Source organism: Entelurus aequoreus, linkage group LG03, assembly GCF_033978785.1.
Source record: "Entelurus aequoreus isolate RoL-2023_Sb linkage group LG03, RoL_Eaeq_v1.1, whole genome shotgun sequence".
In the NCBI taxonomy this organism is placed as follows: Eukaryota; Metazoa; Chordata; class Actinopteri; order Syngnathiformes; family Syngnathidae; genus Entelurus; species Entelurus aequoreus.
In genome coordinates, this window is record NC_084733.1 from 83,362,863 (window position 1) to 83,381,945 (window position 19,083).

General features: G+C 36.9%; 1 protein-coding gene across 2 annotated transcripts in view; it reads right to left on the reverse strand.

Annotated features, from left to right (window-relative positions):
• Positions 1–2,899: 2,899 nt before the first annotated feature.
• The window catches only part of LOC133646981 (metabotropic glutamate receptor 8-like), a 79,022-nt gene continuing 62,838 nt past the window's right edge, over positions 2,900–19,083 (reverse strand). For both annotated transcript variants that reach the window (XM_062042984.1, XM_062042985.1), the window contains 4 exons: positions 17,842–17,981; positions 14,240–15,175; positions 9,925–10,171; positions 2,900–3,290 (listed from right to left, as the gene is read on the reverse strand). In XM_062042984.1, the coding sequence (XP_061898968.1) occupies positions 3,241–3,290; positions 9,925–10,171; positions 14,240–15,175; positions 17,842–17,981 (1,373 nt within the window). In that variant the 3' untranslated portion in view covers positions 2,900–3,240. The remainder of the gene's footprint in view (positions 3,291–9,924; positions 10,172–14,239; positions 15,176–17,841; positions 17,982–19,083) is intronic.

The following is a 19,083-nucleotide window of genomic DNA, read 5'->3' on the forward strand; positions in this document are numbered from 1 at the left end:
AATATGACGTGAAGTTACGATATTAGTAACTATATATCGTGAAGTTACGATATTATTTACAATATGACACAAAGTCACGATATTAGTAACGATATGACGTGAAGTTACGATATTAGTAACTATATATCGTGAAGTTACGATATTATTTACAATATGACACAAAGTCACGATATTAGTAATGATATGACGTGAAGTTACGATATTAGTAACTATATAACGTGAAGTTATGATATTATTTACAATATGACACAAAGTCACGATATTAGTAACGATATAACGTGAAGTTACGATATTAGTAACGATAGGATGTGACGTCACAATATTAGTAACTATATCACGTGAAGACACAATATTATTTATAATACGACACAAACTCACGATATTAGTAACGATATCACGTGAAATTACAATATTAGTAACTATATCCCGTGAAGTCACAATATTATTTATAATATGACACAAAGTCACGATATTAGTAACGATATCACGTAAAGTCACGATATTAGTGACGATATGAAATGACGTAACGATATTGGTGACGATATCACGTGAAGTCAAGACATTGGTAACAATAGACGATGTCAAGGTATGTTATTATCATCGATCATCACTCTGGATTTGTACTTTTTTTCTCCTTCTTTGGACCGAGCCAGGCCAGCTGAGACCGGAAGACTTCCTGAACCAGAACCGACTCCCACCGGTCAGCTAAGACACACGCAAAACTGGAGACTTGCAACATCAGCGCTCAAATATCCAATTGCAAGTGAAGTCTTCCAGGAAGTCGTGGCGTGCGTTTGGAGGAGCAACAGGAGCCTCGTCGGGGGAAATATCGTCAGGAAGCTGCGAGGCTTCATCAGCGTCTTCTGCCAGGAATATTCATGACATGCATGAAGAGATCCCGCTGGAAGCCTGCATCGATCTGTCGCACGCCTGCCATCGACCGCCTCTAATTAGGCCTCGCTTCCTGCCAGCTTTGGATCTCCTTGAAGGTCAAACTCACCTCGGGAACCCTGGCGCGTTTATCGACCACGCAACAGGAAAAATCGGACTTGGGCTCTCCAGTACAGTAGTGAATTATCGTATCAAACTGCGGTAGGTGTGCCACGAGGGGTACGCAGGCTCCATCTAGAGGTACGCCAAAGAATTACTTGACCAAAGTTGTGCAATGTGGCCAAAACCATTAGATATACACGTTGTGTAAATGGTAAATAAAAACAGAATACAATGATTTGCAAATCCTTTTCAACTTATATTCAATTGAATAGACTGCAAAGACAAGATAGTTAATATTCACACTGAGAAACTTTTTTTTTTTTTTGCAAATAATCATTAACTTAGAATTTAATGGCAGCAACACATTGCAAAAAAGTTGTCACAGGGGCTTTTTTTTTTTACCACTGTGTTACATGGCCTTTCCTTTTAACAACACTCAGTAAACGTTTGAGAACTGAGGAGACACATTTTTGAAGCTTTTCAGGTGGAATTCTTTCCCATTCTTGCTTGATGTACAGCTTAAGTTGTTCAACAGTCCGGAGTCTCCGTTGTGGTATTTTAGGCTTCATAATGCGCCACACATTTTCAATGGGAGACAGGTCTGGACTACAGGCAAGGCCAGTCTAGTACCCGCACTCTTTTACTATGAAGCCACGCTGTTGTAGCACGTGGCTTGGCATTGTCTTGCTGAAATAAGCAGGGGCGTCCATGATAACGTTGCTTGGATGGCAACATATGTTGCTCCAAAACCTGTATGTACCTTTCAGCATTAATGGCGCCTTCACAGATGTGTAAGTTACCCATGTCTTGGGCACTAATACACCCCCATACCATCACACATGCTGGCTTTTCCAATTTGCGCCTATAACAATCCGGATGGTTCTTTTCCTCTTTGGTCCGGAGGACACAACGTCCACAGTTTCCAAAAACAATTTGAAATGTGGACTAGTCAGACAACAAAACACTTTTCCACTTTGCATCAGTCCATCTTAGACGAGCTCGGGCCCAGCGAAGCGGCGTTTCTGGGTGTTGTTGATAAATGGCTTTCGCTTTGCATAGTAGAGTTTTACTTGCACTTACAGATGTAGCGACCAACTGTAGTTACTGACAGTGTGTTTTCTGAAGTGTTCCTGAGCCCATGTGGTGATATCCTTTACACACTGATGTCGCTTTTTGATGCAGTACCGCCTGAGGGATCGAAGGGCCGTAATATCATCGCTTACGTGCAGTGATTTCTCCAGATTCTCTGAACCTTTTGATGATATTACAGACCGTAGATGTTGAAATCCCTAAATTCCTTGCAATAGCTGGTTGAGAAATGTCGTTCTTAAACTGTTGGACAATTTGCTCACGCATTTGTTGACAAAGTGGTGACCCTCGCCCCGTCCTTGTTTGTGAATGACTGAGCGTTTCATGGAAGCTGCTTTCATACCCAATCATGGCACCCACCTGTTCCCAATTAGCCTGTTCACCTGTGGGATGTTCCAAATAAGTGTTTGACGCGCATTCCTCAACGTTCTCAGTCTTTTTTGCCACTTGTGCCAGCTTTTTTGAAACATGTTGCAGGCATCAAATTCCAAATGAGCTATTATTTGCAAAAAATAACAAAAGTTTTCCAGTTGGAACGTTAAATATCTTGTCTTTGCAGTCTATTCAATTGAATATAAGTTGAAAAGGATTTCCAAATTATTGTATTTTGTTTTTATTTATGATTTACACAACGTGCCAACTTCACTGGTTTTAGGGTTTGTAAAACCTTTGACTGGTTTCTAATGAATACGTAGGCCTACTACGCTACTGTGCTTTGTTGCTGCTCATTTTGGTGGTACTTGCGTGGACTGATGGTTCAATACCACAAAGTCAACCCGAACCTTTCTGGACTTTCTGGACAAGAACGCCTCTTCAATGTTTTCAACCTTTGCTTTATTAGAAATAGACCTTTTTGTAAAAATACAAAACAACACACAAATCCCAGCATGCTTCACTTCAGTCACATGTTCACCACCAGAAGTCCAAAAAACAACGACAGACTCGCCTCTGAGCGGGTCGACAGACGGATAAAAGTGGGCCAAGTACCCGACAGCACGATTTTCAAAAACGACAACAAAAACACGTTTTTCTTCTCTTTCTTCTCGGACTTTCTGCTCGTCACCGTCCGCTTTTTTTTGGGCTCCTTTCGTGTAAACACTAAAACCCGGAGTTCACTTCCCCCCCGGATCACTCTGGAGACGGTCCGCGGGGTCCTGTTCAGATGGCGTGGTTGGCGTAGCTGACGTAGGTGGTTTTGGTGGGAACAGCTGTGCGAGAAAACACAAGTCACATGAAGGTGTCATCACACTCATAAGGCGTGCGTGTGTGCTAAAACCCACTGGAAGGCACACAAAGTTGATCTGCTCAACTCGTTCACCGAGGACTGCGTCTCTAAAATGATCCAAATAGATCACAAAATCCGTTTATCCGTTTTTGAATATGCAGAATTTGTGCCGATTATCACAACACAATACTGGGAAATGCCGGAATGTCCAGAGTGAGTGGAGTGTGTGGATGTTGGAACGGTTCAAATCGGTTGAGAAATGTGGCATATGCAGTAGATTTTATGTTTCCCATTTATTGTCAATAGGGAGAAATTCCTGGAAATTTTGGGAATGGTAAAACATGTTTTGCCTTTGAGATCTCGAAAAGTAGTGTGTGTGGATGCGAATCAGGTAAAAAGTGGCGCAAAATTTTGAGAATTTCAATACGTCCATTCATTAGAATAGGAATTTCCTGGAAATTTTGGGAAAACTGGGAATTTTTGAAAATATTGATACTAGCACAATTGCTCTGGATGGTATGAATGGGTTGGTGTTGGAATCGGTTGAAAAATTATGACGTATAACGGTTTGAATTGAGAATTGGTATTTCGGAATTCCTGGAATTTCGGGAAAACCGGGAATTTGTACAAGAAAATAATTGGGACATTTGTTATCGCAACTAAGAGGAATGTTTTGAAGGTGGAATGGTCAGAAACGGTTGAAAAATGCGATCTGAGAAAACTTTCCAGTAAGAGGTGAAAATAGGGCTTTGAAAAACAGGGAATTCTGGGAATTTCTGAAAATGTTTTGAACTTGGAAAATGGTAGTTTCATTGTCCAAGGTCAGTGGAGTGAGCGGATGGCGGAACGGTTCGAATCGGTTGAGAAATATGGGATATGGAGAGGTTTGTATATTTCCCATTCATTGTCAACGGGGGGGGAAGGGTAATTCCTGGTAATTCTGGGTAATCAGAATCAGTAAACATGCTGACTTGAATTTCCAGGGTGAGTGGAGTGAATGAATGTTGGAACGGGTCAAATCGGATGAGAAATGTGGGATATACAGTCGATTGTATATTTCTCGTTTATTGTCAATGGGGAAATTTTCCTGGGAATTCCGGGAAAGGGAAAACATGTTTTCGCCTTCATGATCTTGGAAGAGGAGTGAGTGTGGATGGTTGAAAGGTTTGAATCAGGTAAAAAGTGGCGCAAAATTTTGCGAATTTCAATACATCCATTCATTTGAATAGGAATTTCCTGGAAATTTCGGGAAAACTGGGGATTTTTGAAAATATTGATACTAGCACAATTGCCCTGGGTGGTATGAATGGGTTGGTGTTGGAATCGGTTGAAAAATTATGACGTATAACAGTTTGAATTGACAATTCGTATTTCGGAATTCCTGGAATTTCGGGAAAACCGGGAATTTGTACGAGAAAAAATAAGGACATTTGTTGTCGCAACTAAGAGGAATGTTTTGAAGGTGGAATGGTCAGAAACGGTTGAAAAATGCAGTCTGAAAAAACTTTCCAGTCAGAGGTGAAAATAGGGCTTTGGAAAACATGGAATTCCTGGAATTTTTTTTAACTTGGAAAAAGGTAGTCCAAGGTGAGTGGAGTGTGTGGATGGTAGACTCGGTTGAGAAATGTGGGATATGGACAGGTTTGTATATTTCCCATTCATTGTCAACGGGGGGGAAATTACTGGTAATTCCGGGTAATCAGGGAATTTTCCAAAACATGCTGGTTTGAATGTCCAGGGTGAGTGGAGTGAGTGGATGTTGGAACGGGTTCAAACCGGATGAGAAATGTGGGATATGCAGTCGATCGTATATTTCCCGTTCATCGTCAAAAGGGAGAAATTCCTGGAAATTACGGGAATTTGGGGAAAGGAAAGACATGTTTGCCTTCGAGATTTCAGAAGAGTAGTGAGTGTGGATGGTTGAAAGGTCCGAATCAGGTAAAAAGTGGCGCAAAATTTTGAGAATTCGAATACGTCCATTCATTTGAATAGGAATTTCCTGGAAATTTTGTGAAAACTGGGAATTTTTGAAAATATTGATACTAGCACAATTGTCCTAGATGGTATGAACGGGTTGGTGTTGGAATCGGTTGAAAAATTATGACGTATAACAGTTTGAATTGAGAATTGGGATTTCGGAATTCCTGGAATTTCGGGAAAACCGGGAATTTGTATAAGAAAAAAATAAGGAAATTTGTTGTCACAACTAAGAGGAATGTTTTGAAGGTGGAATGGTCAGAAACGGTTGAAAAATGCGGTCTGAGAAAACTTTCCAGTAAGAGGTGAAAATAGGGCTTTGAAAAACAGGGAATTCTGGGAATTTCTGAAAATGTTTTTAACTTGGAAAATGGTAGTTTCATTGTCCAAGGTGAGTGGAGTGAGCGGATGGTGGAACGGTTCGAATTGGTTGAGAAATGTGGGATATGGAGAGGTTTGTATATTTCCCATTCATTGTCAACGAGGGGGGGGGGAGGAATTACTGGTAATTCTGGGTAATCGGGGAATTTTCCAGAACATGCTGGTTTGAATTTCCAGGGTGAGTGGAGTGAGTGGATGTTGGGACGGGTTCAAACCGGATGAGAAATGTGGGATATGCAGTCGATCGCATATTTCCCGTTCATTGTCAAAAGGGAGAAATTCCTGGAAATTACGGGAATTTGGGGAAAGGGAAAACATGTTTGCCTTTGAGATTTCGGAAGAGTAGTGAGTGTGGATGGTTGAAAGGTCCAAGTCAGGTAAAAAGTGGCACAAAATTTTGAGAATTTGAATATGTCCATTCATTTGAATAGGAATTTCCTGGAAATTTTGTGAAAACTGGAAATTTTTGAAAATATTGATACTAGCACAATTGTCCTAGATGGTATGAATGGGTTGGTGTTGGAATCGGTTGAAAAATTATGACGTATAACAGTTTGAATTGAGAATTGGCATTTCGGAATTCCTGGAATTTCGGGAAAACCGGGAATTTGTACAAGAAAAAAATAGGGACATTTGTTGTCGCAACTAAGAGGAATGTTTTGAAGGTGGAATGGTCAGAAACGGTTGAAAAATGCGATCTGAGAAAACTTTCCAGTAAGAGGTGAAAAAAGGGCTTTGAAAAACAGGGAATTCTGGGAATTTCTGAAAATGTTTTGAACTAGGAAAATGGTAGTTTCATTGTCCAAGGTGAGTGGAGTGAGCGGATGGTGGAACGGTTCGAATCGGTTGACAAATGTGGGATATGGAGAGGTTTGTATATTTCCCATTCATTGTCAACGGAAGGGGGGGGGGGGGGGATTACTGGTAATTCTGGGTAATCAGGGAATTTTACAAAACATGCTGGTTTGAATGTCCAGGGTGAGTGGAGTGAGTGGATGTTGGAACGGGTTCAAACCGGATGAGAAATGTGGGATATGCAGTTGATCGTATATTTCCCGTTCATTGTCAAAAGGGAGAAATTCCTGGAAATTACGGGAATTTGGGGAAAGGGAAAATATGTTTGCCTTCGAGATTTCGGAAGAGTAGTGATTGTGGATGGCTGAAAGGTCCGAATCAGGTAAAAAGTGGCGCAAAATTTTGAGAATTCGAATACGTCCATTCATTTGAATAGGAATTTCCTGGAAATTTTGTGAAAACTGGGAATTTTTGAAAATATTGATACTAGCACAATTGTCCTAGATGGTATGAATGGGTTGGTGTTGGAATCGGTTGAAAAATTATGACGTATAACAGTTTGAATTGAGAATTGGGATTTCGGAATTCCTGGAATTTCGGGAAAACCGGGAATTTGTATAAGAAAAAAATAAGGACATTTGTTTTCACAACTAAGAGGAATGTTTTGAAGGTAGAATGGTCAGAAATGGTTGAAAAATGCGGTCTAAGAAAACTTTCCAAGCAAGTGCTGAAAAGAGGGCTTTGGAAAAGCGGGAATTCTGGGAATTCCTGGAATTTTTTTTGTACTTGGAAAATAGTACTTTCCTTGTCCAAGGTGAGTGGCGTGAGTGGATGTTGGAACGGTTCGAATCAGATGAGAAATGTGGGATGTACAGTCGATTGTATATTTCCCATTCGTTGTCATTGGGGAGAAATTCCTGGAAATCACGGGAATTTGGGGAGAAGGAAAACATGTTTCGTCTTCGAGATTTGGGAAGAGTAGTGTGAGTGTGGATGGTTGAAAGCTCTGAGTCAGGTAGAAAATGGCGCAACATTTTGGGAATTTCAATACGTCATTTGAATAGGAATTTTCCTGGAAATTTCGGGAAAACTGGTCATTTAAAAAAAAAAATTGATACTGGCAGAATTGTACTACAATATATGAATGGGTTGGTGGGTGTTGTTGAAATATGGCCATTTACATCACTTTTGTACTTGTTATCAATGATAAATAGTACACACAATATCACACTGTGTACACACTATTTAGTACTTATTTGGATCTCAGTAGATCAGCTTCTAAATGTATCAAAGCAGCCCCATTCTGTTTATTAACAATGTAATGTAATGTAATATAAATATATAGTATAATGTAAACAATATATAAATGTAACATATAAGGTCAACCGTATATAAATATGTATATCAACAATGTGCATAGTTACGATACAAATATAATTAATGTGCACAATTGTGATAAAAATATAATTATTCATGTGCAATAGTTGTGATAAAATATATATATTCATGTGTATAGTTGTAATAAAAATATAATTATTCATGTGCAATAGTTGTGATAAAATATATATATTCATGTGTATAGTTGTAATAAAAATATAATTATTCATGTGTATAGTTGTAATAAAAAAATATATATTCATGTGTATAGTTGTAATAAAAATATAATTATTAATGTGCAATAGTTGTGATAAAATATATATATTCATGTGTATAGTTGTAATAAAAATATAATTATTCATGTGTATAGTTGTAATAAAAATATAATTATTCATTTGTATAGTTGTAATAAAAATATAATTATTCATTTGTATAATTATGATAAAAATGTAAGTATTCATGTTTATAGTTGTGATAAAAAATATAATTAGTAATGTGCATAGTTGTGATGAAAATGTAACTATGATAAAATAATTATTCACGTGCGTCATTATGATAAAAATATAATTATTCAAGTGTATAGTTGTGATAAAAAAATATAATTATTCATGTGCATAGTTATTATTAAAATATAATTATTTAATTGTATAGTTGTGATTAAAAATACAATTATTCTTGTGCATAATTATGATAAAAATATAATTATTATTGTGTAAAGTTGATTAATATATAATTATTATTGTGAATAATTATGATAAAAAAATAAAGATTCATGTGTATATTTGTAACAAAAAATTATTATTGATGTGCAAAATTATAATAAAAATATAAAAATTCAAGTGTATAGTTGTGATAAAAAAAATATAATTATTCATGTGAATAATTATGATTAAAATATAATTATTTAAGTGTATAGTTGTGATAAAAAATATAATTATTCTTGTGCATATTTATGATAAAAAATATAATTATTATTGTGTAAAGTTGATTAATATATAATTATTATTGTGAATAATTATGATAAAAAAATAAGGATTCATGTGTATATTTGTAACAAAAAATTATTATTGATGTGCATAATTATAATAAAAATATAAAAATTCAAGTGTGTAGTTGTGATAAAAAAACATAATTATTCATGTGAATAATTATGATTAAAATATAATTATTTAAGTGTATAGTTGTGATAAAAAATATAATTATTCTTGTGCATATTTATGATAAAAATATAATTATTATTGTGTATAGTTGATTCATATATAATTATTCATGTGAATAATTATGATAAAAAAAATAATGATTCATGTGTATATTTGTGACCAAAAATTATTATTCATATGCATAATTATAGTAAAAATATAAAAATTCAAGTGTATAGTTGTGATTAAAAGTATTTATGTTTGTTGGAGGGAAATGAGTGTCTCCATGGTGACGTACAAATATGGCCGTCTGCACCACTTTTGTACTTGTTATCAATTATAAATAGTACACACAATATCACACTTTGTACACACTATTTAGTACTTATTTGGATCTCAGTAGATCAGGTTCTAAATGTATCAAAGTGGTCTCATTCTGTTTGTATTTAATATTTATGTTTGTTGGAGGGAAATGAGTGTCTCCATGGTGAAGTACAAATATGGCCGTCTGCACCACTTTTGTACTTGTTATCAATTATAAATAGTACACACAATATCACACTTTGTACACACTATTTAGTACTTATTTGGATCTCAGTAGATCAGCTTCTAAATGTATCAAAGTGGTCTCATTCTGTTTGTATTTAATATTTATGTTTGTTGGAGGGAAATGAGTGTCTCCATGGTGAAGTACAAATATGGCCGTCTGCACCACTTTTGTACTTTTTGAGTTTGTTTTGGTTGTAAGTAGTCTTTCTGTGTTGGACAAAAGACGTCTTTTCCCCTCAAAGCTTATTAAGTTGCTAAGACGGCGAGGGAGCAGGAAGTAGGCGGCGGTGATGCTATTCAGACGCCAAACTGCTGCCGGCAGATAACGAGCGGACGCATCGCTGACGAGTAAACAAACCTTTTTGTGCCGCTTCCTGTCTAAGCCCCGCCCACACTCACCGGCAGCCTCCACGCCCTGGCACAGCTCGGTCCGGGCCTCGCCGTTGGGCCGCTGGGCCGCCAGCTGCGACAGCTTGCTGCTCAAGGCGGCGGCCGTGACCACGGCCTTGAAGCTGTGCTTGCGTTTGGGAACGTTCTGCTCCGGGTGGCGGATGATGACGTAGACCTTGGGCACGTAGAGCATCCCCAGTGACACGGAGGCGCTGAGGCTGAGAGACACCGTCAGCGTGGCCGTCTGGATGTACGTCTGAGGGGGAGCGGGACATTTTTTGATTAATTACAATTATACACACGAATAATTATATTTCTATCATAACGATGTACATGAATAATTATATTTTCATTATAATTATACACATGAATAATTATAATTTTAATCATAATTATGCACATGAATAATTATATATTTTTTTTATCATAATTATGCACATTAATAATTATATTTGTATCATTATTATGCACATTAATAATTATATTTTATCATAATTATACCCTTGAATAATTATATTTGTATCATAACGGTGCACATGAATAATTATATTTTCATTATAATTATACACATGAATAATTACATTTTTAATCTTAATTATGCACATGAATAATTATATATTTTTTATATCATAATTATGCACATTAATAATTATATTTTTATCATTATTATGCACATTAATAATTATTATTTATCATAATTACACCCATGAATAATTATATTTGTATCATAACGGTGCACATGAATAATTATATTTTCATTCTAATTATACACATGAATAATTACATTTTTAATCATAATTATGCACATGAATAATTACATATATTTTGTATCATAATTATGTACATAAATAGTTATATTTTATCATAATTATGCACATTAATAATTATATTTTATCATGATTATGCACATTAATAATTATATTTTTATCCCGTCCATACACAGAAATAATTATATTTTTATCCCATCTATACACAGAAATAATTATATTTTTATCATAATGATGCACATGAATAATTATATTTTTAATCACAACTGTACACTTGAATATTTATATTTTTATTATAATTATGCACATGAATAATAATTTTTTTGTCACAAATATACACATGAATCATTATTTTTTTAATCATAATTATTCACATGAATAATTATATATTAATCAACTTTACACAATAATAATTATATTTTTATCATAATTATACACATGAATAATTATATTTTTAATCACAACTATACACTTGAATATTTATATTTTTATTATAATCATGCACATGAATAATACTTTTTTTGTCACAAATATACACATGAATCATTATTTTTTTAATCATAATTATTCACATGAATAATTATATGTTAATCAACTTTACACAATAATAATTATATTGTTATCATAATTATGCACATGAATAATTATATTTTTAATCACAACTATACACTTAAATAATTATATTTTAATCATAATTAAAAAAACGAATAATTATATTTTTTGGCATCGTTTTGCTGAAATAAGCAGGGGCGTCCATGATATCGTTGCTTGGATGGCAACATATGTTGCTCCAAAACCTGTATGTACCTTTCAGCATTAATGGTGCCTTCACAGATGTGTAAGTTACCCATGTCTTGGGCACTAATACACCCCCATACCATCACACATGCTGGCTTTTCAACTTTGCACCTATAACAATACGGATGGTTGTTTTCCTCTTTGGTCCGGAGGACACCACGTCCACAGTTTCCAAAAACAATTTGAAATGTGGACTCGTCAAACAACAGAACACTTTTCCACTTTGCATCAGTCCATTTTAGATGAGCTCGGGCCCAGCCAAGCCGGCGGCGTTTCTGGGTGTTGTTGACAAATGGCTTTCGCTTTGCGTAGTAGAGTTTTAACTTGCACTTACAGATGTAGCGACCAACTGTAGTTACTGACAGTGGTTTTCTGAAGTGTTCCTGAGCCCATGTGGTGATATCCTTTACACACTGATGTCGCTTTTTGATGTAGTACCGCCGCCTGTTCACCTGTGGGATGTTCCAAATAAGTGTTTGATGAGCATTCCTCAACTTTCTCACTCCTTTTTGCCACTGGTGCCAGCTTTTTTGAAACATGTTGCAGGCATCAAATTCCAAATGAGCTAATATTTGCAAAAAATAACAAAGTTTACCAGTGTGAACATTAAATATCTTGTCTTTGCAGTCTATTCAATTGAATATAAGTTGAAAAGGATTAGCAAATCATTGTATTCTGTTTTTATTTACCATTTACACAACGTGCCAACTTCACTGGTTTTGGGTTAGGATCACAGCTACCCGTGTTGGGGAGCACTTGACGAACTGACGTCCATCAGGTGCTCAAATGAGGCCACATGACGTCCGGGGAAAATGACGAGTGCTTCTGTCGCTGTCAAATATCTGGAGGGGATCAGCTGGGACGTCGAGGACTGACAAGCAGGAGCTCAAGTGGCTGAGTGCGCGCGTGTTTGATTCCCGCGGGGAGTCTCTATGGATGGAGACCACACGGTAGGGACGCACCCCGTCTGACGCGCTAATAAGTTCTTCACAGACCTCTTTGTCCTCATCTAACTCTGCACTAGAGCATCAGATTCCACATCGCCCTCTTTAAGTGTCAATGCGGACATTTTAGCATCGCGTAAAACCAAACAACATGTTAGCATTCATGCAGCAAACAACAACAATGTGTTAGCGTTCATAAAACTAAACAACAAGAAAACGTGTTAGCATTCATACAAAAAAACAAGAAAACACGTGAGCATTTATAAAACTATAAGAGAAACATGATAGCATTCATAAAACTAAAGAAAAAAACCATGTTAGCATTCATGCAACAAAACACCAAGAAAAAAACGTTAGCATTGATGCAACAAAACAACAATGAACATGTTAGCATTGATGCAAAAAAAAAAAGAAGAAGAAAATATGTTAGCATTGATGCAACAAAACAACATGTTAGCATTGATGTAACAAAACCAACAAAACATGTTAACATCCATGCAAAAAAAAAAGAAGAAAGCATGTTAGCGTTCATGGAACAAAAACAAAAAAAAACACGTTAGCATTGATGCAACAAAACAAAAAGAAAACATGTTAGCATTGAGGCAACAAAACAACAACAAAAAAAGTGTTAGCATTCATACAAAAAACAAGAAAACACATGAGCATTTATAAAACTATACAACAAGAAACATGATAGCATTCATAAAACTAAACAAAAAAACCATGTTAACATTCATGCAACAAAACACCAAGAAAAAAATGTTAGCATTGATGCAACAAAACAACAATGAACATGTTAGCATTGATGCAAAAAAAAAAAAGAAGAAGAAAATATGTTAGCATTGATGCAACAAAACATGTTAGCATTGATGCAACAAAACAACATGTTAGCATTGATGTAACAAAACCAACAAAACATGTTAACATCCATGCAAAAAAAAAAGAAGAAAGCATGTTCGCGTTCATGGAACAAAAACAAAAAAAACACGTTAGCATTGATGCAACAAAACAAAAAGAAAACATGTAACATAAATAAAATATGTTATCATTTTTGTTTTTATTCAGTCATTGGTGGAGCTAAGGTTAATATTTAAATATTGTTTTTAATATTGTTGTGCAGCACTTTGGAAACATTTTTGTTGGTTAAATTTGCTATATAAATAAAGTGGAGTGGATTGGATTGGATTGCGGCAACAAAACAACAACAAAACATGTTAGCATTGATGCAACAAAATGACAAAACATGTTAGCATTAATGCAAAAAACCAACAACAAAACATGTTAACATTCATACAATCAAACAACAACAGAACATGTTAGCATTCATGCAACAAAATGACAAAACATGTTAGCATTAATGCAAAAAACCAACAACAAAACATGTTAACATTCATGCAATCAAACAACAACAAAACATGTTAGCATTGATGCAACAAAACGAAAAGAAAACATGTAACAAAAAAGAAAATATGTTAGCATTGAGGCAACAAAACAACCAGAAAACGTGTTAGTTTTCATGCAACAAAATGACAAAACATGTTAGCATTAATGCAAAACACCAACAACAAAACATGTTAACATTGATGCAACAAAACAAAAAACAACATGCTACGTCAATTAGCGTAGCGTTGTCCTGCATGTCGATGTTGACGTGAATTTGCGTATGTCCATGTCGACGTGAATTAGCATAGCGACTAACTCGATGTCAGTGTCAAGCTAAATTAGCGTAGCGACGTACTCGGCGTCCTTGTTGACGTGAATTAGCGTAGCGACGTACTCGACGTGCATGTCCACGCGGACGTGAAGGCGACTCACCCGCTCGGCCGACTGCGAGGTCCCGAAGAAGATGGGGATGAAGGCGAGCCAGATGATGCAGGTGGTGTACATGGTGAAGCCGATGGGTTTGGCCTCGTTGAAGGTCTCGGGCACGGCGCGCGTCTTGATGGCGTACACGGTGCACGTGACCATCAGCAGGATGCTGTAGCCCAGCGAGCAGATGAGCGACAGGTCGGAAATGTCGCACTTGAGGACGCCGCGAGCCCTCCGGGGGTCTTGGCCGCGCTGCTCGCCGTAGTCCACGAAGGTGTGCGGCGGGTCGGCGGCGAACCACGCCGCCACGCCCAGCAGCTGCACGGAGATGAGCGAGAAGGTGATGGCCAGCTGCGAGGCGGGCGAGATGAAGCGCGGCGCCGTCACCGCCGTCTTGCCCTGCTGGAAGATGCGGTGGATGCGGTTGGTCTTGGTGAGCAGCGCCGCGTAGCTGAAGCACATGCCCAAGCCCAGGAAGACGCGGCGGAAGGAGCAGACCGCCACGTCGGGCGCGGCGATCATGGGGAAGGTGATGACGTAACACAGGAAGATGCCCGTCAGCAGCACGTAGCTCATTTCACGGCCCGACGCCCGCACGATGGGCGTGTCGTTGTGGCGCAGGAAGGTGGCCACCACGAAGGCGGTGGCCAGGATGCCCAGGACCGAGATGAAGACCGGAATCAGCGCCCATGGCGAGTGCCACTCCAGCTTGATGATGGGGATGGGCTGGCAGCCCGTGCGGTTCTCGTCCGGTCTCATCTCGTACGGACACAGCTGGCAGGCGAACTCGCCCGACAGGAAGTGGTAGCCCTCGCAGCGCTCGCAGTGCCAGCAGCACGCCACGCCCTTCACCACCTTCTTCCTCTCGCCCGCCCGGCACGGCAGGCTGCACACCGAGGCCGGCGGGGCGGCGGCGCCCTCGTGCCACTGCAGCGCCTCCATCTGGAGGAAACGGACAGGAAGTCACGTAGGGGCAATAGACAGGAAGTTACCTCAAGAAAATGGACGGGAAGTTAATAAACAGGAAGTTATAAGAAGGAAATAAACAGGAAATCATGTGACGAAAATAAACAGGAAGTTACGGGAAGAAAATAGACAGGAAGTTAGATGAAGAAAATATACAGGAAGTTTCAGAAAGGACATAGACAGGAAGTTACAGGGAGAAAACAAACAGGAAATGATGGGGGAAAAAATGAACAGGAAGTTACCGAAGTTAATAAACAGGAAGTTACGTGAAGAAAATACACAAAAAGTTAGGTGAAGAAAATAATTGGGAAGTTACGGGAAGGAAACAGACAGGAAGGTACAGAAAGGAAATAAACAGGAAGTTAATAAACAGGAAGTTGGTGAAAACAGACAGGAAGTTGCATGTAGAAAATAAACACAAAGTTAATAAACAGGATGTCACGTGAAGAAAATAAACAGGAAGTTACAGGAAGGAAACCGACAGGAAGATACAGAAAGAAAGGAAATAAACAGCAAGTTATGTGAAGAACAGACAGGAAGTTACGTGAGGAAATAAACAGGAAGTTAATAACCAGGAAGTTGCGTGAAGAACAGACTGGAAGTTATGTGACGAAAATAAACGGGAAGTTAATAAACAGGAAGTTACGTGAAGAACAGACAGGAAGTTATGTGAAGAAAATAAACGGGAAGTTAATAAACAGGAAGTTACGTGAAGAACAGACAGGAAGTTATTTGAAGAAAATAAACAGGAAGTTAATAAACAGGAAGTTACGTGAAGAACAGACAGGAAGTTATGTGAAGAAAATAAACAGGAAGCTAATAAACAGGATGTCACGTGAAGAAAATAAACAGGAAGTTTTGTGGAGAAAATAAACGGAAAGGTACGGGAAGAAAACAAACAGGAAATGATGGGGAAAAAATATACAGGAAGTTACACAAAGGAAATTAATGGGAAGTTAATAAACAGGAAGTCAAGTGAAGAAAATACACAGGAAGTTAGTTGAAGAAAATAAACGGGAAGTTACGGGAAGAAAATAGACAGGAAGTTAGATGAAGAAAATATACAGGAAGTTTCAGAAAGGACATAGACAGGAAGTTACAGGGAGAAAACAAACAGGAAATGATGGGGTAAAAAATGAACAGGAAGTTACCGAAGTTAATAAACAGGAAGTTACGTGAAGAAAATACACAAAAAGTTAGGTGAAGAAAATAATTGGGAAGTTACGGGAAGGAAACAGACAGGAAGGTACAGAAAGGAAATAAACAGGAAGTTAATAAACAGGAAGTTGTGTGAAAAACAGACAGGAAGTTGCATGAAGAAAATAAACACAAAGTTAATAAACAGGATGTCACGTGAAGAAAATAAACAGGAAGTTACGGGAGGGAAACAGACAGGAAGATACAGAAAGGAAATGAACAGGAAGTTATGTGAAGAACAGACAGGAAGTTACGTGAGGAAATAAACAGGAAGTTAATAACCAGGAAGTTGCGTGAAGAACAGACTGGAAGTTATGTGACGAAAATAAACAGGGAGTTGCGTGAAGAACAGACAGGAAGTTATGTGAAGAAAATAAACGGGAAGTTAATAAACAGGAAGTTACGTGAAGAACAGACAGGAAGTTATGTGAAGAAAATAAACGGGAAGTTAATAAACAGGAAGTTATGTGAAGAACAGACAGGAAGTTATTTGAAGAAAATAAACAGGAAGTTAATAAACAGGAAGTTACGTGAAGAACAGACAGGAAGTTATGTGAAGAAAATAAACAGGAAGCTAATAAACAGGATGTCACGTGAAGAAAATAAACAGGAAGTTTTGTGGAGAAAATAAACGGAAAGTTACGGGAAGAAAACAAACAGGAAATGATGGGGAAAAAATATACAGGAAGTTACAGAAAGGAAATGAATGGGAAGTTAATAAACAGGAAGTCAAGTGAAGAAAATACACAGGAAGTTAGTTGAAGAAAATAAACGGGAAGTTACGGGAAGAAAACAGACAGGAAATGATGGGAAGAAAATATACAGGAAGTTACAGAAAGGAAATAAATGGAAGTTAATAAACTGGAAGTCATGTAAAGAAAAAAACGGGAAGTTACTGGAAGAAAACAGAAAATAAATAAACAGGAAGTTAATAAACAGGAAGTTACCTGAAGCAAAGACAGGACTTTATGTGAAGACAATAAACAGGAAGTTAATAAACAGGATGTCACGTGAAGAAAATAAACAGGAAGTTACATGAAGTAAATGAACAGGAAGTTATGTGAAGAGAACATAACTTCACATAAGGACAAAACATAAAGTTAAGTGAAGCTATAATAGTGCATATCTACATGTATATGTCCACTAATATGCATTATTCCATTTTTAAATAAATAAACTCTAAAATAACAGGTCGCTAATAAACAGGAAGTTGTGTAAGAAAATGGACAGGAAGTTATGTAACCTACGCCAACTCACGCCTTAGCAAAGTTAACATTTAACAGGGCTTCACTTCCTTTTACACTTTAGAGAGTAAAATAAGACTTCAAATGTTGTCAGCGCTGTTACGAACTCGCATGGCTGCGCTCGTTGTGCAGGTGAGACACCTATCGAATCATTCTCAACACACCATTTCCTGTTTTGTAGCAGCGGGAGGCGGAGCTTACGTTGAGATACAGCTGATTGGTCCAGTGACCGATGAGCTTGTACTCGGCAATGGACAGATTGTTGATCTGGTACTGGAAGATGTCGTATCGGCCGGGGGCGTCGCCGTTCTCGTTGAAGGTAACCGTGGTGCCCGCACTTCCTGCCAGGGGACATCAGAGGCGGAGACTTCTGGTCACATGACAACATCAAACACCTGCGAACTAACCGACGTCATTCCTCCTGCGAAGCAACAATCGCACCTCCCAAACACACACACACACACACACACACACACACACACACACACACACACACACACACACACACACACACACACACACACACACACACGCGCGCGTGACTGAGCTTCCATTTTTAAAGCGGTGATGTGCTGTAAAAAATACTGTAAAAATACTGTAAAAATTATGTAAAAATGCTGTAAGAAATATGTGAAAATGCTGTAAAAAATATGTAGAAATACTGTGAGAATATACTGTAAGAAATACTATAAAAAATACTATAAAAATACTGTAAAAACTGTAAAAATGTACTGTAAAAATATACTGTAGAAATATTGAAAAAAATATGTAAAAAATACTGTAAAATATACTGTAAAAGAAACCTGTAAAAAAAACTGTCAAAACACTGTAAAAATATACTGTAAAAATACTCTAAAACACTGTAAAAATACTTTAAAATATTGTAAAAACTGTAAAAATATACGGTAAAAATTATGTAAAAAATACTTTAAAAATACTGTAAAATATACTGTAAAAGAAACCCGTAAAAAACCCTGTAAAAAAATATACTGTTAAAAATTATATTTAAAAAAAGAAGTAAAAATACTCTAAAACACTGCAAAAATATACTGTAAAAAATACTGTAAAAAAATAGTGTACCTTTTTTTTTTTAGTAAAAATACTGCAAAACAAATTATGTAAAAATACTTTTAAAATATTGTAAAATATACTGTAAAATAAACATGTAAAAACCCTGTAAAAATATACTGTAAAAAATTTGGTAAAAAAAGAAAGAAGTAAAAATACTCTAAAATACTGCAAAAATATACTGTAAAAATACTATAAAATACTGTAAAACTGTAAAAAAAAAAAAAAAAAAAATTGGTAGAAAGAAAGAAGTAAAAAATACTCTAAAATACTGCAAAAATATACTGTAAAAATACTATAAAATACTGTAAAACTGTAAAAAAAATACTGTAAACATATACTGTAATTTCTTTTTAAAATACTGAAAAAATATAC